The sequence below is a fragment of the Oreochromis niloticus genome, linkage group LG4 (genome assembly GCF_001858045.2).
Source record: "Oreochromis niloticus isolate F11D_XX linkage group LG4, O_niloticus_UMD_NMBU, whole genome shotgun sequence".
In the NCBI taxonomy this organism is placed as follows: Eukaryota; Metazoa; Chordata; class Actinopteri; order Cichliformes; family Cichlidae; genus Oreochromis; species Oreochromis niloticus.
Window position 1 is genome coordinate 22,837,156 of NC_031969.2, and position 16,443 is coordinate 22,853,598.

Sequence of the window (16,443 nt, forward strand, 5' to 3'; positions counted from 1 at the left end):
TGTGACGTCGTTGTGATCCTTCACAGTGATTTGTGGAGCAGCTACATTCTGTTTAGGTTATCTAAAGGCTCTTCTCATTACCCTCATTATTCCCTGCACAATGGGAAATGAAAAGATGCAATGTAAAAGGGCTTTGAGCTGATATTTTTTATATACTATCATTTTTCACAATGATTATAAATGCTGTTTTTTCATGCAATGAGAATAAAGGGGCTTTTTATAATAATTCATTCATTGTCTTTGTTTCCACTGCTGTGAAAGCAGTCCATTGCACTCTTGTGAAACATATTACCCCTAGGCTTTTTGTTTTTGTGGAAACTCTGTCAGAGAGTCTTTGATTTAACTCTGTGCATATCTTTATGGCTGTATCCTGATTAATGAGAAGTTGCTGGTGACCACGTGAGAAACCTCCAGCGCTTGTACACGTCCTGAGTCAGGCAGTGAGCAGCAGGAAAATCAATGCTGACCCCTTCAGTCCTGTATGTATTTTAGCATGTGTCCTCTGGTAAGTAGCACATAGCACTGCATAATCAGTGAAACTACTTAATAAACTGAACTCAAAGAGTTTCTTTCTATGCACCATCAAACATGAATAGTTGATGTAGCCACATCGGATCCTGTCAAATTATCTTGAAAAAACAAACCACCTCTTTACACTTAGGGAATGTCAGCGTTAGCTGAAGCTGTAGAGTCTGAGCATCCATCAAGATGAGCATGTAAAATATATTTGGAGACAGTTATGGTCAAGCTTTTACATAGATTCTTTGCACGGACTCCTCATAAGCATGAATGTCGTAGTAATTTGGGGCTTTAAATAATTTTTTTGAACTGTTCTTTTCAATGACTTTAAGAAAACAAAAGCTGGGTGCACAAGATTGAATTTTTTGGGATTTCCTCTAATCTGCACAGGGTCAAAAGTATATATACAGATATATACACAAACACCCCCATAATATTTGGTTACACGTCAAGTTGCGCCGAGATCATATGCTTTTGGTGCCCATCAACAAGCTTATTTCTTTATATGCCAGAAGTTCAGGTTTAAAAAGTTTAAAAGTCTCACCTTTATTCTTCCAAACATACCTCATTGTCATTGTCTCCAAATATCTTAATTTTTGTTTTGTTTGATAAAATTCTTCCCCAGATGATATTTGGCTTGTCCATGAGGGCAGCTGCGAATTTTAGTCGACTTTGGAGCAGGGCTTCTTTCTCAGTCTGCACACTCTCTGTCCATGTTGATGTAAAACTCACTGCACTGTGGACAGTGATGCTGGCTTGAGTGTTGGTGGTTCCTGGTCTATTCTTTAACAGTCTAATCGATTTTCCTTTTAACCCTGAGAAAATCCAAAAGAAATTTAAACTTGTGCAATTCTTGTTTTTTTTTTTCTCTTTTTTTCCCTTTTAAGTCATTAAAGCTATATGCTGTACAATCATTACCATGACATTTACTCCCGTGATGAATGTATTCAAACGTTTGACCACAACTATTACCTTTCAACTTACATGCAGTGTATATTGCTGAAATGCAATAACAATAATGTTAAGGTTGTTAGACTGATCTGTGGATATTCACTTTAAAATCTATTGCACGTTATATTTGATTTAATTTTTATTCCTAAGCGCCTGTGCCATGGCCTATATGTTAACTATATGCATGTGTTTAGATTTTAAGGGTACAATTCACAAGCCAGATTCAATATTCCATGTTCCAGAAAATCCACCCTTTGCATCATGTTTTGAAAGTGCAGGAAATGTGTATAGACAGCTGTTGTAGAAATATTGCTTGAACACATCTAAGATAATAATAATAATAATAACAATAAATGAATTTATCATTAATATAAATTGTTACATAACGCGAATCCAGAAAGCAGGAAATGGAGAGTTTGATGCTTAAAATGTGGTCAGTGTGTGTCTGGTCTTCGTAATTTATTATTTTTATTTTTTCCCCATGATATTTTTTCTTCTCCCTGCGTTATTGTTCAGAGAGGAACTGGAAACAAGAACATCTTGTAAAAAAATTACTCGATAGTATCAGAAATTCTCACGCTGCTAAGTTGTCTGCGCATGCGTACTTAAATGTCACTTATATTAAAATAATAATGCAAAGAGGGTTAAAAAACGCGGATATTTTACACGAGTCATCCAAGCAGTGATAAATTCCTCGACAAGCGCCCTATTCCGAGTACAAGTTTCCTAAACATTTAATTAAAAACGTCTGGCGCGGCTCAAGCGAAACCGGAAGTTGTAGGAGGGAATTTTCTCGACTCGGCAGAGATGACCCACATCAGCAGCATCAGCTTCTTCCAGAAGTTTCCTCGCAAGGTTTCGAGTGCGGCATACTGACACACTTATACAAACGCGGGCGGGCTAGGTGGCATTTTCGTCCTCGTCTGTGGGTCAGAGCTTAAAGTTGCTGTCGGGGGCTGTGACACTTTCTAGAGGAGCACCCCGACGGCGATCTGAACTACTGCCCGCTGCGGGAACAGTTGCGGCGGCGGCGTGAGACGGCGGATCCCGGTAACCTGTGCTTCGTTTTACACGAGGCATGCTGGGTGTTTTGTCGAGGTTGAACCGAAGCTTCGAGAAAAGCTACTGAAAGAAGTGCCGACCGGCCGGTGTGATGGGTAAAGATTATTACAAAGTGCTGGGAATAGCCAGGGGAGCATCTGAAGATGAGATAAAAAAGGCGTACAGAAAACAGGCTCTGCGCTATCACCCCGACAAGAACAAGTCTCCTGGAGCTGAAGACAAATTCAAGGAGATCGCCGAAGCCTATGACGTCCTCAGTGATGCCAAGAAAAAGGACATTTACGATCGTTTTGGAGAAGAAGGTAACCGAGCTCCTTCCCCCGGGTTGCACGAAGTTTTGCAGCCTTTGCATTTACCTAATTTAATCTTCTGCAAATAATGCAAAGCAAAACGTGCATTTTCGCATTCTGCTGGAATCTAATCGATGTACACATGCATCCTCCTCGGTGCAGTTTCTGGGGTCTTTCTGCAGCAGTAATCTGACAATAGTTGTGTGTACAATAGGTGTAGCTGGAGAACCTGCTGGAAACAGCAAGTTCTTGCCCGTCCTGTCAGTGTGCCTCTCTCTTGTTATTATTGTGGCTTTGAAAAATGGCACAGATTTGTGCCTTCAGGCTTTGGTGTCCTTGTCCACACCCTCATGGACAGGGAGGGACAGAGAGATGTCAGGAAGCAGAAAAATAATTTAGCTTCTGAGCATTTACTTCTTGCAAGTATTAAATATTTTGTGTCAGTTTGTTTGTTTGTTTGCAATCTTTAGACAGTGATTAAAATCATAGGGGTAAATATAAGGTGAATGTAGGTCAGTGTGTTATAAGTGTTAAAGCGGTAATGCCGAGGTCTTATTCAACAGATGAGCACCAATAAGATGATCAAAAAGATCAATAATCGGGTGGATATCAGCTGATATCGTCTGCTAACGACCTTGTCATTAGCAGGGATCAGTGTTTGTCTGTTGTGTTAACACAACTATATGTTTACTTAGTGCCCCATGATGGTGCAGTGAAAACTCTTTTTTGAAGTCAGTTTTTAAATAAAAAATGCTTAGTTTCCCAGTCATCAAAGGGTAACTAAATAACAGTAAAAACTAAACAAATATGCTATTTTAAACATTGATATGATAATGATATTTCCCCTGTTCTTTTTTAAATACTTGGCAATGTTGTCTTCTTCAACAGGATTAAAGGGTTCAGCTGACACTGGAGGCAGAGGACATGGCGGTCAAAGCTGCAACTACAGCTTCCACGGGGACCCTCACGCAATCTTCGCTGAGTTCTTCGGTGGCCGCAGCCCATTCGATCACTTCTTCTTCCAGGACGGGGAGGACGACGTGGACATCAACGACCCTTTCGCAACGTTTGGCATACCAGGAATGGGCGGCATGGGTGGGTTTCACCGGCCCTTCAAACCCCACCCGGCAGGAGTTCACCGAGCGCACGCGAAAAAGAAGGACCCGCCTGTGGTGCACGAGCTGAAGGTGAGCTTGGAGGAGGTGTTCTCGGGGTGCACGAAAAAGATGAAGATTTCTCGCAAGAGGCTCAATCCAGACGGCTGCACCATGCGCAGCGAAGATAAGATTTTAACGGTCGACATCAAGCGCGGCTGGAAGGAGGGGACGAAAATCACCTTTCCCAGGGAGGGGGATGAGACTCCCACCAACATTCCTGCAGATGTGGTGTTTGTGGTCAAAGACAAACCTCACCCGTTGTTCAGAAGAGAGGGCTCGGATATTGTTTATCCTGCAAAAATATCTCTTAGAGAGGTAAGATAATCATTCCAACATTAATCATGCTTGTTTATCTTTTTGAAGATGCTTATAATCAAAACTCGGCCAAGCACTTGGATGTCTGCTTATCAGTCCTTTTGTTTCCAGGCATTGTGTGGCTGCACGGTCAAAGCTCCCACACTGGACGGCCGGACCATCACAGTTACCTCCAGAGACATTGTCAAACCCGGAACGAAAAAGCGAATAAGCGGCGAGGGGCTGCCGTTGTCCAAGTTCCCAGAAAAGAGAGGTGACATGATCCTGGACTTCACTGTTAAATTCCCCGACAAACTGGCCCAAAGCACACGTGATACACTCGAGCAGATTCTTCCGCTGTGACGTCTTATGACTCCAAATCCCCCAAAAAGTTAGCATTTCCACCGGCACTGTCCTGTGTACTACCTGGACTTTTGAGGGCAGGTTTGGGTTCAGTGGGGTGTAATTTTACTGCCTGAACAACAAATCCGCATTCTTAACCCAGAATCCAGCTTATTATTTATTTATTTTTTGGCTTTGAGTGAAGGAGACAAAGGCAGAAAGACAAACAGGTGTTCTTTAAATGTTCAGTGAATTGCAGCACTTGGAAACTTATTTTAGTAACTGAGGATTTGATAACAGCAGATCTTTGTGCAAGTGCTTTAGGTAACACACAGCCAGCTGCTTAACAATACCTCCCTCATGCAGGTGCACTGATGCATGCATGAATGTGGCTAAAACTACATTACTCATAGGACATGATTTTGGTTTCCATTAAGTAAAATTGAGGCTTAGATATTGTGTGGGTCTTGAAAGGTGAAACCTTTTGAGACATCTGTAGCAGTACTGGTCTTACTAGAGTTTTCTTTTTCATTGATAAATAAAATCCTGTGTTTTACTTGTCGTTTACACTAAGCTATAATATAAAGCTTCGTGAAAAATACACCTGAAGTGTTCTCAAGGCTGAAAACAGTAGAGCCCTACCAGGACTGATGCTCAGTACGACTCTTATGGAGTGTGTGTATGTATATATACACATATATGTATATATATATGTTAGTATATAATGAGATGATATTGTTTATAATTATAAAACTGTCAGCCACAACTTTAAATCCACTAAAAGGTGAAGTGAGACTTAGCATTCATGTGGATGTTATTACATGTAACACTCACTTAAAGCCCCTATCATGCAGGCCTAGAGGCCAGTTAGTGACCCGCCAACAACCAAAGGTCGCTAGGGAAAAATGTGCATTCCCAGTCTGGTTAGCGAGTGGTTGCTGGGTGAAGTTGGTTGCAAAGAGATATCACCTACAGATTGCCACGATCACCCAAAGGGCCAGAGGTGATGCTGACTTGTCTGCAAACGCTTGCCAGCTGCTTGTTGAGCAAAATGGAAATGGAGTAAAAGTTGCACCTATTGAAACATAATTGTTTTGTGGTAAAACACAGGTTTTGCTTTGGAGGTGAATGTACTCCATTTTTGGTTTGCGTTGCAAGTTTCACTACTGCTCCATGGTTAGGTAGCGAATGCTTGCAGACAAGTTAGTTTTTTGTGTACAAGCAATGGGCGAAACCAGAAATCTGAGCGTTGACAAGGAGGGTTTTGTGCAGCACCTTAATTGTAGGTTATTTCACCTAGCGACAGTCTGCACAAGCAGTTGGGGATGACTGGGACTCAGCGGCCAGTCCCTCGGTCATTACCATTGCTGAAGCCCAAGCTCAACCACTCGTGGCCAGCCTTCTTCCCAAGGTGTCACATTGGCCTCGAAACCCTTCAGGTTTCAGTTGATCTTTGGAACGTGGCAGACGCCTCGCTACGTAGAGGGTATCTGACAGGTCAAAGGGGAGGTACCTGTGCACCTGATTGGTGTATGTACATACACTATGCTAGGGGTATATTTAAAGAGAAAATGATGGTGTCATTGTTTATTAATTTCCAGCAGGGCATTTAATAAAATTAGTTACCAACCTACCATGAAGACTTGACAGGTCTCCACACTACACTGTGCTCATCTGTAATGCTGCTCTGTTTCATGTGCTGCAGATTATTGTAAAAATGGAGTGAGACTATAAATGATCCCTGTTTAGTATCAGAAAGCATTATATCCAGATGCTAATATATCTGGAGATAGGCCAATTAACTTATGCTACTAGTAATAATAAGATGCACCTTGATGGACCTCCGGTATTTTCCAGATTTAATGCAGGACAACAAAGGCATAGGGAGTTTTCTTTTCTGCAGTTGTAAAGATGGCACATGTTTACTCTTGTTTAACCAGAAGTACACACAAATTATTGCTCATGTAAAATATTTGTTGGAGAAAAAAATGTGCCAAACATTTGTCCCTGTCTTATTGTAATATATGTGTGTGAGTATGTGTCTAAAAATTTGCTGGGGGCATGTGTGTATCCTGTCACATGACTGAAAATGATCAAAACCTGACTGCATTCATACCCTGTTAAAATGCACAGAGAAGTTGATATTTTATACAGAAGTCATGTATTTGTGATGGTTTAATTCATCCTTTTTGTTTTTCTAATGCTGTCTGTCTGATTGCAGATTGAATCAAAAGCCAGTGTGTTTATAATTTCTTTTATCCAACCTGTAAAAATGATATGAAATGTGCTGCCGTCATAATTTGCGTCAAGATGTGAAAAAGAAGTTTAACCTCCAGCGTTAAAGGCCTGCAAACCTCTGACCACTCTGTCTTATATCATGAGTCTATTGTGCCGGACAGCTTTCACTCTAGCGTGTACAGAATCAGATGTTGTGTAGTTTCACAGCTGGGTGACGATCCTGAAGATACAGTTGAAATCTTTGACTGTGATGATGATGGAAGCTGGTGAACCACTCGGGTCATTATCCACATGCAAAGTCATTTTAGTATCAACGTGACTGTCAGAGAAAAATAAGTAAACCTCATGATAGTCAGAAACTGCCGCTTCGTCCTGCTTCTGCTTAAGTTTTTAACTTACACGCACACATGGTGTAACGTGAATGTAGAGATGTGTAATCTCTCTAATTTCTCTTTATTTTATTTTTTTTACAGAATGAATGTTTTCTTTTTTTCTTTTTAAAGGAAAACAGATGCATTTTTTTTTTTTGTTTACCTCATTTATGTTTTGAAATTTCTCAGGTTGGGATTCAGAAGCCTTTGATTTTTAACAACAAAAGTTTTATGAATTGATAATAGGAAATATGGAAATTTCTACTTGCCCTTTCCTATGCTGTGATGATTAGCATTTCCACAATAAAGAAACTGGCAAACCAAACTGGCCAATACTGCATCACTTACTGTCCAGTGTTTTAATTATATAGCTGAATTGTAACAACAGTTTCCCCTAAAATCTTTTCTCAGATTTCACTGTATCGAGCACTTTATCTAGTGAGCCTCATATATTTTGGTTCAGAGGGGCTTAATTTGGGGCTTAATTTATTTCAAGGTAAAGACATAATAATATTACAGAAAAATGCCCAACAATCAAATTTCCCATTCCAACCCCCTTAAAGAACCATGTGGTGACAGTAGAAAGGAAAAACTTGCTTTTAACAGGAAGAAACCTCTGGCAGACACAGGATCTGGGAGGGGCAACAATCTGCTGAAGCCAGCTGTGGTGTGAGGGGAAAGAGAAAAGAAAAGGGGCATTCACAGAGACGGGGAGAAAACAAGCTATCTCAGAGAAAAGATAAAATCACATGGTGGCAAAAAAAATGCTCATTGCATCATGGGAAGTTCCTCGGCAGCCTGAGCTTATGGCAGCATATCTAAGAGTTGGTTATGATGGGGTCTAGTTATTCAAGACTTGTGTGTGCAAGAAGAAATATTTTAGTTTAAATTCTAGAACTAACAAAGTTTCAGTAAAGAGAAGCCAATATGGGAGAAAGACGGTCTGTGTTCTAGTCCCTGTCGGTACTCCCACTTCAGTGTTTTGGATAAACTGGCTTTCCAGAGATCTTTCAGAGCAACCTGACAATAAGGATTTACAATGGTCCAATCTGAGCATAACACACACATGAACTAGTTTGTCAGCATCACTCCAAAACAGGACAGGGAAGAATGCAGTTAAAAGACATACTTCAAAAATGACTACAAGGTTCCTCAAAGTGTTGCTGGAGGCTAACATAATCCAGAGTACATAGCTGGGTAGACACCATGTTTCTGAGGTTTTGTCAACATTAAGAAGTAGAAAATTGGAAGTCAGGAATGCCTATAGTATAACGAACCAATTTGTGTAGTCTGATTTCATAAATAAATACAGCAAGGTACTATTTGAATAGCAATGCAAATGCATGCAGTGTTTTCTAAAGATGTTACCTAGGGAAAACATGTATGAGGTAAAACGTATTGGTCACAGCACAGTGCCCTGTGGAACTCCATGTAAAGAAGACTCCCTGTTTACATGAACAAAGTGTGGTAATCGGTATTGAATGCTGTACTGAGGTCTAGCAGGACAAGTACAGAGACAGATACACTGTCAGAAACTACAAGATCATTAGTAACCCACACTTGCGTTACTTTTGTGCTATGATGAACTCTTCAAATGGACTATTTTACATTTTTTAAAATGTCTTGATGCATGCTCAATCATCCAGGTAAGTAAATCCCAAAAGGTTGATTCTATTCATCTGGACGTAGCGTTTTCAGTGGAAGAACAGAATTAACTTTTGGGGATTTTTACTAGGTTTTTGTATTAGTCTTATTTGAACTGTTCAAAGCAACCATGTAATTATTCCCATTGTATTAAAGTGTCCCTGTCTCTTTTTTATTTACTGTATAAAAATGAACAGAATTCTAGATTAGATATCTTCTATTCAGATAAAAATAACATTTTCGTGGTTAAAACTGTGTAGTGTTGATTTTATTTTGAAGACTACAAGCGGAAAAACTCTTGCACGTCTGTTTGGCTTGATAGTCGGAAATATCATATGTATGAATAAAAAAATAAATAAACTGTGTCACTTTCAAGGACACCGATAAGCAGCCAGGTAATGCATTCAAGCTGTTAAAGAAAATGTTAATACAGGGCTTGTTTTGTTCGCCTGTAAAGAACACATCGAGGAACTAGACGTACAAACGTCAGCGTCAGAAACACTAAATACTTCCGGCAAGAACCTTCAAAATTAAAGTTTTATAATCGACAGCTGTCGTAATAGATTTTGGCCTCCAGGGGGAGGTGTATGCTCACAGCTATCAGCGCTCTTAAGAGAAATAGCAACGATATCAAACGTTTAAGTAGACAACGGCGTCCTAACGTTTCGTAAAAACTAAAGAAACCCTTCATAATATTCATACATCCACGGTACACATTTATATATAATTTAATGATAGTAATAATGTAACTTCGACTCAAAGATCCTGTAAAAATGTCAAAATAGCAGACCTCTAATAGACATATCCATGTGATCTTTACTACATTTTAACCAAACATTACTTTACACTCATGTCGTTCTTATTCTTCTTGATTAAACTTTAAAATTTGACTTTGAAGCAGTCGCTCTGGGGAAAGTTGGTGTTTACGAGAAACCTTGAATGCGTCATTGTTCCACCCCTGTTGGGCTGGCACTTAGCTAACTCTACAGCAGCATACCGACACACATACACACAGATACACTGTACCCTTAAACCTTAATAGGCCAAGTTAGCCTGTTCGTGACGCAGGAGTAAGAAATATTAAACACTGTCTGTGCAGCTGTAACGTCATTTGTGAGTGCACCGTTAGCAGGCTAACGATAGTTGGGTGAAACTCGTGCTCCGGTAAGAATGACTCGCCTTCCATGTTTACTGCGATCTTGATTCAGCTAGCTAGATAGCTAATCAATCTTGAGAAAGAGTAACGGTGTAACTCACTAACATGGGGGATTGCCAGTCAAAGATTCAGCTGCAGGTTTCATGAGTTGTCTGAAAACTGTCTGATAACTGACTAAGTGGCCACTGGAGTACTAATTGTTATTCGTTATTTGTGTTGCTACAAGTGGAAGATGTTTGACTGCGTCTTAGAGCTAGCAGCTAACGTTAGCGTTTTCTAATGTAATGAATGTTCAAGCTATGATGTGTAGACAGTGTTCAGAAGAAGCAATTTATACAGTCTATACAGTACTGTGCAAAGGTCTCGAGCCAACCCTCGTTTCTTTATATTTTGTTTGGGAAATTGAGAAGGGGTGCAGTGATTTATTGAAACATGTGCAAACACCCATTGAAATACAGTATGTAAGGCAAAACAGAATTTGTACAATTAGCTTGAATGTCAGTATTTTGTATGACTACGTTTATTCTTCAACACTGCCTAAACTTTCTTAGACAAGTGTGGCTTTCATGTAATTTTCATTAAGTAGTCTGTGGGAATAGTTCTCCAGGCTCTTTGGATGTTGGCTGTCAAGATGATCCCTGCTTCAATAATCTTAAAGTTTGAGGTCTGGGGAGGCCAGGCCATGACTGATAGTGTTCCTCTGCTTTGGCTGTGTTTTTGGGATCACTGTCATGCTGAAATATGAAACCAGTTAGACACTTTCCAGACTGTATTGCAATTTTCTGATTGTCATTTTCTGGATTTAGAATTCCATCCGCTTTGCCAAGATCAGCAGTTTGCAGCCCCAAACTCCCGTAGACATTCACTGTTGTACCTCTCTCCTGGCCGCCTCCATACTTATCGATGATGATTTGAACGAAAAATGTCAAATTTGCCATTGAATTTCAGTCCATACTTTTCTCCCTGTTTCCATTCATTAAGAATGGCTTCTTGACAGCCACTGTTCCACTGAGACCATTTCTGATGAGTCTTCATTGAGCAGTAGATGGCTCAATTGAAGCTTCAGCATGTGTTTAGGTCCTGTTTCAGGTATTTGCTGGATTTTTTATTGTTTCCTATTTTGTAAGGACATGACAAGTATTTGCCGTGTAGCTCTTTGAGAATCACCTTGTTGGTGCAAGGATACTATTTTATAACTGTCAGACTGTGTTATCTCCTTCATAGATGTATCTAAAGAACAAACTGTGTTTTTTTTTTTTGTGACAGGCTGCTGCAGTGTTTAACAAAGTGCCTCAAGACAGTTTTAAACAGATTCTTTGCTAAAGTTCTGTGCCTTTTTTTTATCCTTGAAATGATTCACAAGTTAGTGTTAATTAAAAATAATAAACAAACAAAACAAAACCCCCTGAAAATATTCAGATCCAAGGACTTGACTGTAAATTACAGAAAAAAGAAACAGGCAATGTGCAAAGTTGCAATAAATTTTGGCTCCTTGGATACAAAAAATAAAGAAATAAGTTGTGACTCTAGACTTTTGCATGCACCTGCATATGTACAATCCATGGTACATGTATAAAGATGAGTTTCTGTCTCTTGTTTTACAGCTGAAAATCTTCCACTGCGGGCTGATGGACTTGACAGATCCAGCTATGTGAGCTGCTCTGATGTGTGGATTCCTGAATCCATACAGTGCAGGTTGAGACGGCTCTCAAGCTGGTCTAGAGGACAACACTATTACTGTGACATACATATCCAGCAGACCTGCAGCTGATCTAGCTGAGCAGGTGTATGTTGGTCAAGATTGTAGCATAACTCCCCAGAGCTGCCTCCATCCTCCCTTCCTCTCCCTCTGCAACCCCTCATAGGACTACTATGCCACTGGGATTGGGAAGAAGGAAGAAGGCGTCCCCGCTGGTCGAGAATGAGGAAGCGGAGCCTATCCGCGCAGGTCTCAATGTGCCAGGTATGGAAGGCATCGATGGTGGGGTCGTCGGGCTGGGAGAAGGCGCCACCTCCGAAGGCCTGCCGCCGCCACCTAACAGCATGCGGCCTCGCCTCATCTTCCACACCCAGCTCGCTCACGGCAGCCCCACAGGCCGCATCGAGGGCTTCAGTAACGTGCGGGAGCTTTACGCCAAGATTGGCGAGGCTTTCGGGATACCACCGTCAGAGGTGAAACTTTCTGCAGACATTAATGGATTTGAGGATTTATAGATTTGCTCCAGATATGCTCGTGGCAGATTTTACCTGATGTTTGTCTTCCTTCACAGGTTATGTTTTGCACTCTGAACACTCACAAGGTGGACATGGATAAACTATTGGGAGGTCAGATCGGGCTAGAGGACTTTATTTTTGCCCACATTAAAGGCCAGAGAAAGGAGATAGAGGTGTTCAAAGGGGAGGACGCGCTGGGGTTGACGATCACTGATAATGGAGCCGGCTACGCTTTCATCAAGGTGAGGAATGTTTAAATGATGGAGAAAGTGTTTTTCTATTGACTCAAGCACCCCTGGGTAAAGGTGTGACCCTGGAATGAAAGTGAATCAATTACTTGCTGTAGGGAGAAAGCGATGAGCTTAATAGTGAATTGGATTTTTTTTTTTTTTTTGATGGTTTTTCAGAGGATCCGCGAGGGCAGCATCATCCACCAGATCCAGGTCATCAACGTGGGGGATATGATAGAGTCGATTAATGGCCATCGCCTTATTGGCTGTCGACACTACGAAGTGGCCAAGATGCTGAAGGAGCTTCCCAAAGGAAAGGAGTTCACCATCAAGCTGGTGGAGCCTCTCAAAGCCTTTGGTAGGTGCTGGAAGAAGATGCTTGAAAACCTAGTTTGAAGGGACCTGTTATAGCTTTCCTTTTTTCCTATCATTTATAGATATATAGTTTTACAATGGTGGGAATTTGGATAAAAAATTAAAAAAATTACATTAACATATTCAAAAAAAAAAAAAAGAACAGTCTGGTTTTGGCCTGCTCTTAACACATTTAGGGTTTTTTTGTACTCTTAGATCTGTAGGATGTCACTGAGGAAGAGACATCCTTAACGTACGAGGGGTAGCCAATCAGAAGAAAGCTGGCTTAAAGGGAGGGCAGGTCAAACAGCTAGTTCTAGACAAAGGATTGAAGTTTTTGGCTGTGGCAAGGCCTAATATGAGGTAAATAAAGGTTATTTTGAACAGTGACTTGACACTCCTAATGTAGAGCAACCCCACAGGGTGTTCAGGTCTGTTTTTGTGCCAGGATTCTAGGTCCGTCTTTGACCCTGTGCTGTCTTATAAATATATATTTCATCATGCTAGTACATCAGATGTCCTAAACAGAAACCTAGAGTGCTAAACGTACTGCGTTTTCAGTTTTCCAGCTCAGGGAGTAATAAGTAGAGAGTAATAAAGAGGATGAAGACTGCCGCAGCTGAGGGAAAAATCTTCAATTATTTCTGAACAGGTTTAATTCTGTTTTGTAGACATGATTAGCCAGAGATCTGGTGGGTCTAGGTCGGCTTCAGGGGTTCAGCTGGGGACCGGCAGAGGCACCCTTCGTCTTCGCTCTAAAGGCCCTGCCACTGTGGAGGAGCTGGTGAGCATGCCTGCAAGACCTGTGAACTAATAACTGGTGTTTGTACTGTTTAAATTAAATGTCCCGTTGCTGTTCTTCTAGCCCTCTGCATTTGAGGAAAAGGCCATCGAGAAGGTGGATGACCTGCTCGAGAGTTATATGGGCATCAGAGACAGCGAGCTGGGTGAGTTTGAGTCCCTGATGGCTCTGTGAGTATCTCTCTTAGTGTGATGTGAGATAAAAAAGATGTAATGTTTTTTGTCTTCCCCTCAGCGGCTACCATGGTGGAGCTGGGAAAAGACAAAAAGAACCCAGATGAGTTTGCAGAGGCTTTAGATGAAACCCTGGGAGACTTTGCCTTCCCCGATGAGTTTGTTTTCGATGTGTGGGGTGCCATCGGAGACGCTAAGGTCGGGCGGGTTTAACGACAGAACCGGAGCAGAACGACCTGCTTTGCGTGTGTGCTTGTTACACCCACAACATTGAGCACTACTAGAAAACCACAACACTACCGTCATGAGTTTGTTTTTATTCCACTGCACACTCTTTCTATTTTTCTGAGTTTGTACTGTTTTTTTTTTTGTTTGTTTTTTTTGGGAGACTCATCCTTAAAAATGAGGATAATCCAGTTAACGGGAGAGGAAGGTGACTATGATGACTTCCAAAGTGCTTTTATTTGTCTTCCAGCTATTCCCAGAAAATACGAGCACGCCAACGAGCATTTCCTTCGACTGCGTCACATGAACCTGCATGTCATTGTTGTAGTTGCTGGCAGTGGACCAAACACAGGGCAGGTTTCTAAAATGGGAGAAATGGCGAAACAGTGGCTGACACAGAGGAGATTGATATGTATTATTTTTAATTTTTTTTTTTTTTTAAATTGTTGCACTGTGTTGCACGCGCTGCAAACCAACTACAGAAGTGAGCATAGATTGCACTGTACCTGGTGAGCGACTCTGTTATTGCACAAGCATGGGTCTCCCTGAAGTACAGTGTCGTCCTGAAACACTAAATGTTACTGTGATGGATCAGTTTTACAAGCATGTGCTGTTACATTTCTCTCCTCATAATGAATTCTGCTGGTTTTCTTTTTGTTTTCTTTCTTTTCTTTGTAAGTAAAGGTAAAAGAAGTGTTCTTGGAGAGAGGTCATAGTAAATTGTAGCTCCTGACTAAAAAGACCAGAGGTGTTTGTTACTGTTAACACACTCCATGATGTAATGAAGTTAACCGTGCAGACTGTCTTTCACACATTTGACAGTGTTTGAGAAAATCAGTGTTCATTTACTTTCGTTGAAGTATGTGCTGGGAGAAAGAGAAGAACGCCGGTCTCCAGCTTGTGGATCGTTTTGATTTGTTATTTTTTTTATAGCCGGTGTGTTTTTTATATGAGGTGATGTGATGTCTATTTTAAAACAAGGTTTGTATAACTGACGAATAATGAAAACTTGTGTTGCAGTTTATTATGGAGAGCAGTATTATAGAAGAAGAAAGAAGTGATGCGATGGAGTAGTTGTGTTTAAAAAAAAGGAAAAGAAAAGAACAGATCTGCCTTCATTTCTTCTTCTTACATTTTATATACTTTGTTAGAAGTCTGCGTTCTGGTGCGTGCGATTGAAAAATGAGAACACTTGAAGCAGAATGGGACCAAATGACTTTCATCTCCTGCAGTCGTTTGTGTTCACTGAAAGGAAAAAAATACGGCGGCAATGTTGCACCAACTACTCGGTTTAGGTAAACACACGTCTTAAAGAACTCTGGGTGTTTAACCTTTTCAGTATATCCAAATGTATGAAGCTATTTTGTAGTTTTGTTTGATTCTTTCTTTCAGAGTTCATGGATATCTCAATGGGTTATGATGCTAGAATACTGTAAACCTAAGGAGAATACATTATTTTGATGGCTTTGTATTACACCGGTGTCAGTGTCCAAATATAATGCAATAACATCCACACAGCAGCCGTCCTTCTGTTTCTTCTTTCATCAACTTAGCACAACACACTGCCCCGTGGCGTCTGGTCTGAAAAATCTTGATTTGGATGAGTTTATTCAACACTTTGAGCCACTATTGTGAAACAAAGAGACAAAACTGCGACAAGCCCGTAATCTTTTCCAAGATTCTGAGAAACTGCCCGAGGGCACTTTCTGTGTTTGTGTTTCTTCTCACTCCTGTGTCTTCTTGAAATATAAATGACATTTAACTAGACAGTGAACTAGGTGTCAGCAGGTAATAAGATCTCTCTGGGTCAACTTGATAGTGCTGGTCAAGCTCAGCGAGGTCACTTACAGGCCTCGATGGAGGGAGGTGACAAACTGAAGAGCTGCCGATGTTCATGCCAATTTATATATGGGCTTTTTCAGCATTTCTTTACTAGGATTTTCAGATGAGTTGCTGCAGTTCAAACATCGCACAGAGGCCAAGTCTCACTAAAAAGTGCAAAGAAAGTCTGTGAGACCAAACGTCAAATATAATTGCAATTAACAATATTTGTTAGACATGACACTAAATTTGAAGCATGAAGACGAGACAATGACAATACAAATAAGGAAAAAAAAACGTATTTAATGAAATGAGTAACAGTAAGGGTGTGTGTGTGTGTGTGTGTGTGTGTGTGTGTGTGCGCGCTGCACATGCAAGGATGTACTATGTAACTATGAATGTCAGACTCAGGCTCCATTCAGTCTAGAAAATGATATTACTGAGAGGAGATATAGATAGATGGAGAGACGTCATAAATAACTAAATAAGAATGACTAATAATAACAAAGACAATGATAATAAGGACAGTAATAGTAAATACAGGTAAACACATAAATAAAAGGAACAGAGAAATAGGGTTATACATAATAACTGAGTAAA

The 16,443-nt window shown here is 40.6% G+C and overlaps 2 protein-coding genes across 2 annotated transcripts; both read left to right on the top strand.

The window, feature by feature from the left end:
* Window positions 1–2,252: 2,252 nt before the first annotated feature.
* On the top strand, window positions 2,253–7,564 carry dnajb1a (DnaJ heat shock protein family (Hsp40) member B1a). The gene is made up of 3 exons (XM_003442106.5): window positions 2,253–2,834; window positions 3,711–4,294; window positions 4,406–7,564. Exons 1-3 carry the CDS (start codon window positions 2,624–2,626, stop codon window positions 4,634–4,636), a joined length of 1,026 nt encoding a protein of 341 aa, XP_003442154.1. The 5' UTR covers window positions 2,253–2,623; the 3' UTR covers window positions 4,637–7,564.
* Window positions 7,565–9,811: 2,247 nt separating this feature from the next.
* gipc1 (GIPC PDZ domain containing family, member 1) lies at window positions 9,812–15,548 on the top strand. Its single transcript, XM_003442105.5, has 7 exons — window positions 9,812–10,032; window positions 11,629–12,196; window positions 12,295–12,480; window positions 12,646–12,826; window positions 13,494–13,606; window positions 13,688–13,769; window positions 13,859–15,548. The coding sequence occupies exons 2-7, from the start codon at window positions 11,897–11,899 to the stop codon at window positions 14,008–14,010; spliced, it is 1,014 nt and encodes a 337-aa protein (XP_003442153.1). The 5' UTR covers window positions 9,812–10,032; window positions 11,629–11,896; the 3' UTR covers window positions 14,011–15,548.
* The last annotated feature ends 895 nt before the right edge of the window (window positions 15,549–16,443 follow it).